This window comes from Gigantopelta aegis, chromosome 13 (genome assembly GCF_016097555.1).
Source record: "Gigantopelta aegis isolate Gae_Host chromosome 13, Gae_host_genome, whole genome shotgun sequence".
In the NCBI taxonomy this organism is placed as follows: Eukaryota; Metazoa; Mollusca; class Gastropoda; order Neomphalida; family Peltospiridae; genus Gigantopelta; species Gigantopelta aegis.
In genome coordinates, this window is record NC_054711.1 from 20103604 (window position 1) to 20112983 (window position 9380).

The window sequence follows — 9380 nt, forward strand, 5'->3', positions numbered from 1 at the left end:
CGGCTTTTACAACACATAAATGTAGGTTACTTTCTCTTACACATATCTACACTTAGATTATAATGTAACAACCGTGGCCGTAATGGGGGGGGGGGGGGGGGGGGGGGGAGGGGGGAAACTGGTTGGAACGGCAAAAAGCCCAATTGATGTATTCACCGAGAAGGTTCTATCCTGTTACCCCAAGTCCCACAGGCGATTCAACCCGATTAAGTAGATTCCGCCCCGATCATGATAGATACTACCACACGATGGGTTACGGGGATATTTTATATGCACTTTTCGCATAGTCAGGATAGTACATACCAGGTCTTTTAGTATACCAGTTTTAGGGTACTGGTTGGACAGACACAAAACCCCAATTGTGTGTCCACAGAAGTTCGATCCTGCGACACAAGCACCTCAAGCGAGCGGTCTGGAGTAATTAAGAACGGAAAAAAAACTGAATAGGTTTCACTTACAGAATCAACCTTAAGACATATTCGTACCCCTGACGAATGGTTTGATTCCCCACCACTGAAAAAAAATCTAAACACAAAGTTTAAATGCATTTTCCATTTGTATATTATTTACATCCATGTCGTATTCTGACGTTTTAAGCCTTTATTACAGAAGGACACATTACAAAATGGTCCTTTATTACAAAATGGGCCTCAATCAGACGTGGGAATAATCGCCTCTACGAAGATATATCAGATAGTCAGCAATTACACTGTTATTTCCCTTATTTAGACGTACATTTACCTTCCTATCATGTATTACAGTATGCTGACGTTTTACAAACCCCATTTGTGTGCCGTGAATATTCGGGACCTGTAGTACTACGAAGATTATATCACCGTCACATTATTTTACATGTATTTATTTTCCCTTCCTTTCTACACAGATCGTACGACGTGACGAACATCGCCTCTACGAAGATATATCAGCGTCACTGTTATTTACATGTATTTATTTTCCCTTCCTTTCTACACAGATCGTACGACGTGAATATCGCCTCTACGAAGATATATCAGTAACTGTTATTTACATGTATTTATTTTACCTTCCTTTCTACACAGATCGTACGACGTGAAAATATCGCCGTACGACGAGATATATCAACGTCACTGTTTATTACATGTATTGATAACCTTTCTTTCTGCACAGATAGTACGACGTGAATATCGCCTCTACGAAGATATATCAGCGTCACTGTTATTTACATGTATTTTTTTACCTTCATTTCACACGATCGTACGACGTGAATATCGCCTGTACGAAGATATATCAGCGTCACTGTTATTTACATGTATTTATTTTACCTTCCTTTCTACACAGATCGTACGACGTGAATATCGCCTCTACGAAGATATATCAGCGTCACTGTTATTTACATGTATTTATTTTACCTTTCTTTTTACACAGATCGTACGACGTGAATATTGCCTGTACGAAGATATATCAGCGTCACTGTGGACGTCCTACGTTGGCGACGTCTATCAGGATTCTACAGCTGCAAACTCCAAAAGAGTGTGCCAAACTCCCCCACGACCCCGTGTCTGGTGAGTTCCGGTTTTACTATCCAGAGGGACGGGATTTAGACCAGTGGTAATGCGCTCGTCTGATGCGATGTCGGTTTGGGATCGATCCCCATCGGTGGACCCATTAGGCTATTCCTTGCCCCAGGCAGTGCACAATGTCTGGCATATCAAAGGCCGTGGTATGTGATATCCTGTCTGTGGAATAGTGTATATAAAAGAGTCCTTGCTACTAATGGAAAACTTTAACAGGTTTCTTCTCTAAGACTATATGTAAAAATTACCGAATGTTACCAAAGAAGAAACTCGCTGCATTTTCCCATTATTAGCAACACATCTTTTATATCCACCATCTCACAGACATCATAGCACATACCACGGCGTTTGATATGCGAGTGGTGATGCATTGGCTGGAACGAACATACAGGCAAATGCGCGCGCCTGGTAATCACTGTGCTATAGATAGCCGTACACTGAATAGTATCTGAGTGGGTCAAAGTTCAAGGTACACCAAAGTTTTCAACACCGCTCTCCTGATGCGCCATCGATCTAGGATCTATCCCCGTCGGTGGGCCCATTGGGCTATTTATCGTTCCAGCCAGTGCTCCAAAACTGGTGTAACAAAGGTCGTGGTATGTACTATCCTGTCTGAGGGGTGGTCCATACAAAATATCCCATGCTGCTAATCGGAAAGAGTAGCCCATGAAGTGAGGACAGCGGGTTCCCTCTCTCAAAATGTGTGTGATCCTTAACCATATTATGTCCGACGCCATATAACCGTAAATAAAATGTGTTGAATGCGCCGTTAAATAAAACATTTCCTTCCTTGTAGTTGCCATTGTGGATGCAATTCAGATGGTACTTAGTTAATTCCCAGGTGTATATTTGAAGGAAGGAGTCTCCAATCTACATCTCCCTCTCTCTGTCTGTCTCTCTGTCTGTCGGTCTGTATGTCTGACTGTCTGTCTGTCTTTATGTCGGACTGTATGTCTGTATGTCTGACTGTCTTTGTCTCTATATCTATGTTTGTTTGTCTGTCTGCGTTTCTGACTGTCTCTGTCTGTCTGTCTGTCTCTCTGTCTGTATGTCTGCCTGTCTGTATGTATGTCTGACTGTCTGTCTGTCTGTCTGACTGTATCTGTGTATCTGTCTGTCTGTCTGTCCCCCCCTCACTCTCTCTCTCTCTCTCTCTCTCTCTCTCTCTCTCTCTCTCTCTCTCTCTCTCTCTCTCTCTCTCTCTCTCTCTCTCTCTCTCTCTCTCTCATTCATGTATCTAGGCTGCGAAAGGTAGCCCAGTGGTGAAGCGCTCACTTGATGCGCAGTCGATTTCGGATCGATCCCCATCGGTGGGCTCATTGGGCTATGTCTCGTCACAGCCAGTGCACTACGACTGGTACATCAAAGGCCGTGGTATGGGCTATTCATGTATCCAAGTTTGATCGGCTGATTTTCCATTATACTAAGTGGTCGTTAAGAATGAGCTCATTTTATCCATTTTATTGCGTATATTATTTCAATTGTGGTTGTTAAACCTCCACTAGAAATGTCCTGTTCCAGTCCACTAGGGGGCCGTTAAGAATGAGCTCATTTGTTCCGTTTTCTTGTGTATATTTCAGTTGTGACTGTGACACCTCCACTAGAAATGACCTGTTCCAATCCCACTGCCCTAATGAACCACGTCTACAACTGTTTATTCAGCAAGCGCGATGGAACAAATGCCGTCTGTAGGTAAGCATGACAGAAACAAACCCAATATTCTCGATTCTTGCTTATCAGGCCAGGGCCTCGTTTTATGAAGCTATCTGAGCGCTAAGATCACGTTACGTGCACACTATAAGGTAGCTATGCATTTAAGGTGATGTTATCGCTGAGATCGATTCGTAAAATGGGGCCCTTGCCTGGCACTTCTAAATCATTTAGAGCCTGAACTCAAGACTCTAATATAGTTTGAGACCTTATCATCATGACAACATCTAGAGTCTGAACTCAAGACTCTAATAGAGTCTGAGACCTTGTCATCATGACAACATTTAGAGTCTGAACTCAAGACTCTAATATAGTTTGAGACCTTATCATCATGACAACATCTAGAGTCTGAACTCAAGACTCTAATAGAGTCTGAGACCTTGTCATCATGACAACATTTAGAGTCTGAACTCAAGACTCTAATATAGTTTGAGACCTTATCATCATGACAACATCTAGAGTCTGAACTCAAGACTCTAATAGAGTCTGAGACCTTATCATCATGACGGTCATACAAATTGCATGCGTGTGATGTCATTTGAGATTGAATTTAGACTCTAAACGTTTTATAAGCACCAGGACCCATGCTCAAAACTCTTAATATAGGCTGAGCCAGTAATATCGTGACAACGCCATACATGCTGTATACATGTGACCTTATTGGGTATTGATTCTGGACTCTAGAAGTCATGTGACGTTATTGGAGATTGAGTCTGGACTCTAGAAGTCATGTGACGTTATTGGAGATTGATTCTGGACTCTAGAAGTCTGAAGGCCTATCTACACGATCGTACATTTGTCCAGAAACATTGTCGAAACAAATGTCCCCCCTGTTGCGCAACACTGTATGACCGTGCAGACCACTTTTCCAAGAAAGTTGTACAAGGCGGGACAACCTGCAAGATTTTGCAATATTTAGCTGCATAATTCATCTTTTGGTCAAATGTTGCAACTTTTCTCCACTCGTAACTAAGTTAATTAATTAATAATCGGTTATTGGATGTGATGACAAACATTTGGTAATTCTGACACGTGGTCATCAGAGGAAACCTGCTACATTTTTCCTAAAGCAGCAAGGGATCATTTATATGTACCATCCCACAAAAATGAAAACACATACCACGGCCTTTGACCGATTGCGGTGCACTGGTTGGATCGAGACCCCCCCCCCCCCCCCACCCCCACCAAATGGATTCATGGAAGCGGTTCGATCCTGCGACGCCAGCACCTCAAGCGAGCACTGAACCGACTGAGCTAAAGAGTCCGTGCACCCAGCTTTTGTACTGCTAACACAGTTATTTTAGACTACGTACGGTCCTGGGATGGGTGAGGTGGAGAACTTAACCCGCACCCCCCCCCAAAAAAAAACAACAACAAAAAAACCCAAACAAAACAACAACAAACAAACAAACAAAAAACAAAAAAACAACAACAACAACACAACCCCCCCCCCCCCCCCCCCCCCCCCCCCAACACCAACAATGAACTAAAAGAAGTGTTTTATATTCTTTTTAGACGTACCCTTCTTTTTGTCTAGGTGGAGAGGATCTTCTGCTTCCACGGCTTCGCATCTATTCTCAACACTGAGTTACTATATTATAGGCCGCCATGGTTTTTTTGTGTTGTTTTTTTCATCATATTAATTATTTTGCTGGGAATAACAGAACGTGGATTGTGCATGCTAAACCTACGTTATAAAAGTCAGATATAAAGCAAATTGTATTCGGTTTACATTATTCAGGTAAAGGGTAGCCATTCCTTTAAATATTGTAGGGTTTACTCTACTCTGTCTCCATCTGTCTCTGCCTCTCCCTGTGCCCCCCCCCCCTCTCTCTCTCTCTCTCCTCTCTCTCTCTCTCTCTCTCTCTCTCTCTCTCTCTCTCTCTCTCTCTCTCTCAGCATAGTCTGGAGTATTTTATTATGTTCTCTCATTTAAGATAGATATATATATATATATATTACTTTATTCTGTCACGAGGGCGGGATTTAGCTCAGTCGGTTGAGTATTCGCCTGTAGTGCTTGCGTCCCAGGATCGAACCACCTCGGTGGATCCATTCAACCAATTTGGGATGTTCCCGTTCCAGCCAGTGCACCATAACTGGTTAACGGTTGTGGTATGTGCTTTCCTCTTTGTATCCCTTGCTATTAATGGAAATATGTAGCGAGTTTCCAAACGTTTGACATTCAATTTAGCCGATGACTAATTAATCAAAGTGTTCTAGTGGTGTCGTTCAACAAAACAAACTTGAACTTTATTTTGTCGCCAGAATTGTATGTATTATGGAGAGAACCTAGTGGATTGGAAACGTTATGTCCAATCTATTTGTCTTTAAAATATGTCTTAATCAGTCTCCTGTATAAATATTCACCATCCGGCCTTTGTTATACATACGGACGTTTTCCTTTTAAACAGTGATTCCTTCTCAAAAGACAAAGCGGCAGTCTGCCTGGTGGGTGTTACCGAACAGTGCTTCAAAACAACTCATCTTTCTGCCGAGAAACTTAACAAGGGAATAGAAAGACTCTGTGAAAATGAAACAGGTGAGTCTTTGGTGATTACAATATGATATAACTATATACACACAGACGCACACACAGACATACCGAGGCAGAGAGAGAGAGAGAGAGAGAGAGAGAGAGAGAGAGAGAGAGAGAGAGAGAGAGAGAGAGAGAGAGAGAGAGAGAGAGAGAGAGAGAGAGGAGAGAGAGAGAGAAAAAAACAGACAGACATAGACAGATAGAGAGAGAGAGACAGACATACATACAGAGAGGGTGGGTGGGGTGTGTGGAGAGACAAAGAGAGAGGGAGAGACAAGGACACACACAGAGAAAGAGAGAGAGAGAGATAGAGATAGAGATAGAGATAGAGATAGAGAGAGAGAGAGAGAGAGAGAGAGAGAGAGAGAGAGAGAGAGAGAGAGAGAGAGAGAGAGAGAGAGAGAGAGAGAGACAGACAGACAGACAGACAGAGACAGACAGAGAGAGATGGGGGGAGGGTAGACTAAGAGAGAGTGGGAAGAAGACAAAATACAGAGACAGGTATTCTGAAAATCATGTTCATTTTATATTTAATATATCCTTATTAGTAGTTGATGCATTTTTTATGTTTTGTATCCACAGATTTCAACTCCACCTGTGTTATGAATTATCTACGTGATGGGCGTCATTGTTTTGACAACACGACTATGACAACAGCAACACCAGAAGGTGTCTGCAAGTAAGAATTTTAATAGAAGTTTGCCATTTTATTGGCGTTAGTGACATACAGTAACCCCACGCCGGAAAAACCCAAACCAATATCACTGTTAATGTGTAATGTCACCCATTTACAGGGTTTGTGTTGTAGTCCTAATGCTTGTAGTAGCCCAAACCAATATCACTTCTAATGTGTAATGTCACCCATTTACAGGGTTTGTGATGTAGTCCTAATGCTTGTAGTAGCCCAGACCAATATCACTGTTAATGTGTAATGTCACCCATTTACAAGGTTTGTGTTGTAGTCCTAATGCTTGTAGTAGCCCACACCAGTATCACTTTTAATGTGTAATGTCACCCATTTACAGGGTTTGTGTTGTAGTCCTAATGCTTGTAGTAGCCATTGACAAGGTTTGTGTTGTAGTCCTAATGCAAACCAATATCACTGTTAATGTGTAATGTCACCCATTTACAGGGTTTGTGTTGTAGTCCTAATGCTTGTAGTAGCCCAAACCAATATCACTGTTAATGTGTAATGTCACCCATTTACAGGGTTTGTGTTGTAGTCCTAATGCTTGTAGTAGCCCAAACCAATATCACTGTTAATGTGTAATGTCACCCATTTACAAGGTTTGTGTTGTAGTCCTAATGCTTGTAGTAGCCCAAACCGGATTTCACCTCCCAATAATTTCGTACGTATGGGAAAAAATATATCACGAAGTAAAGTAAAAACTGAATCCAGCAAACATTAATATACGACCGCAAACACATTCGATATACAACTACTGGTATCTAAACAAGAGAGAGATACATATACATATATATATATATATATATATATATATATATATATATATATATATATATATATATATATGTGTGTGTGTGTGTGTGTGTGTATATATGTGTGTGTAGGTACATACCCTCACCCCCACACACACACTTCCTACGCCAGTGACTACTACTACTACTACTACTACTACTACTTCTAATAATAATAATAATAATACTGCTGTTGGTCTTTCATTTGCGGCTGTTGCAACTACAACACCAACAACAACGTTTACTACTACTACTACTACTACTACTACTGCTACTGCTGCTGCTGCTACTGCTACTGCTACTGCTACTGCTACTACTACTACTACTACTAACTACTACTACTACTACTACTACTACTACCTACTACTACTACTACTACCTACTACTACTACTACTACTACTACTACCTACTGCTACTACTACTACCTACTACTACTACTACTACTACCTACTACTACCTACTACTACTACTACTAGTACTACTACTACTTACTACTACCTACTACTACTACTACTAGTACTACTACTACTACTACTACCTACTACTACTACTACTACTACTACTACCTACTACTACTACTACTACTACTGCTACTGCTACTGCTACTACTACTGCTACTACTACTGCTACTACTACCTACTACTACTACTACCTACTACTACTACTACTACTACTACTACTACCTACTACTACTACTACTACTACTACTACTACTACTACCTACTACTACTACTACTACTACTACTACTACCTACTACTACTACTACTACTACTACTACTACTACTACTACTACTACTACCTACTACTACTACTACTACTACTACTACCTACTACTACCTACTACTACTACTACTACTACCTACTACTACTACCTACTACTACTACTACTACTACTACTACTACCTACTACTACCTACTACTACTACTACTACTACCTACTGCTACTACCTACTGCTACTACCTACTACTACTACCTACTACTACTACCTACTACTACTACTACTACTACTACTGCTACTACTACTACTACTACTACTACTACTACCTACTACTACTACCTACTACTACTACCTACTACTACTACTACTACTACTACTGCTACCTACTACTGCTACCTACTACTGCTACTGCTACTACTACTACTACTACTACTACCTACTACTACTACTACTACTACTACCTACTACTACTACTACCTACTACTACTACTACTACTACCTACTACTACTACTACTACTACTACTACTACTACTACCTACTACTATTACTTCTACTACTACTACTACTACTACTACTACTACTACTACTACTACTACTACTACTACCTACTACTACTACTACTACCTACTACTACTACTACTACTACTACTACTAAACCTTAATACTTTAGTTTGATCATCTACATTACTTTCGTTTCGTTTCATGACACACCATCCCTATAAATTTAAATCATTCATATTTCAGGTATCTCAGTGACGGGTCGAACTGTCTGTTCGGATTGGCTGAGGTTTGCGAGAAGTCTACGTCACGTATTTTAAAAATCATACAAGATCACGTGACACCAGCGGTTTGCAGCCCGCAAATATTGGCCTCTCCAAATCGAGATACTCGACCACATACAGATTCTGGGGCCTGTCTGCAGCCAGTTGTTTTCTTCACTTCACTTATCATGGGGCTGCATGTGATATCATAAAGACAAAAGAACCAATTAAAAAACCAAAAACAACCCTAGTCTAATTTTTGTTTTGCACGTAAACGGAAACACGTAATATCAGTACTACTAACAGTACAACTAATTAATGTTTAATGTGTGTGTTTATATATAGAGCATAACTAGTTAATGGCGTTGGATATCTGCTTTATCCTGTGAAGGTAAGAATGGGAAATTCCGCTGGGCTCCGAAGAGCGGAATTTCTCATACTGTCTGAACAGGATAAAGCAGATATCCGACATCATTAACTAGTTGTTACCTTTATGCTGCAGACCATAATAATTTATGGGAAAAGCTATAATTTCTGTTATTGAGCGATTTTGTAATGTAGCTATGCGTGTGACGTCAAACGTCATATCCTGCTACTAGCTTTATCCGTCACCATA

At 40.9% G+C, this 9380-nt stretch overlaps 1 protein-coding gene across 1 annotated transcript; it reads left to right on the plus strand.

Annotated features, from left to right (window-relative positions):
- Positions 1 to 643: 643 nt before the first annotated feature.
- LOC121387197 lies at positions 644 to 9006 on the plus strand. Its single transcript, XM_041518223.1, has 6 exons — positions 644 to 660; positions 1405 to 1541; positions 3134 to 3245; positions 5678 to 5805; positions 6385 to 6481; positions 8748 to 9006. The coding sequence occupies exons 1-6, from the start codon at positions 644 to 646 to the stop codon at positions 8974 to 8976; spliced, it is 720 nt and encodes a 239-aa protein (XP_041374157.1). The 3' UTR covers positions 8977 to 9006.
- The last annotated feature ends 374 nt before the right edge of the window (positions 9007 to 9380 follow it).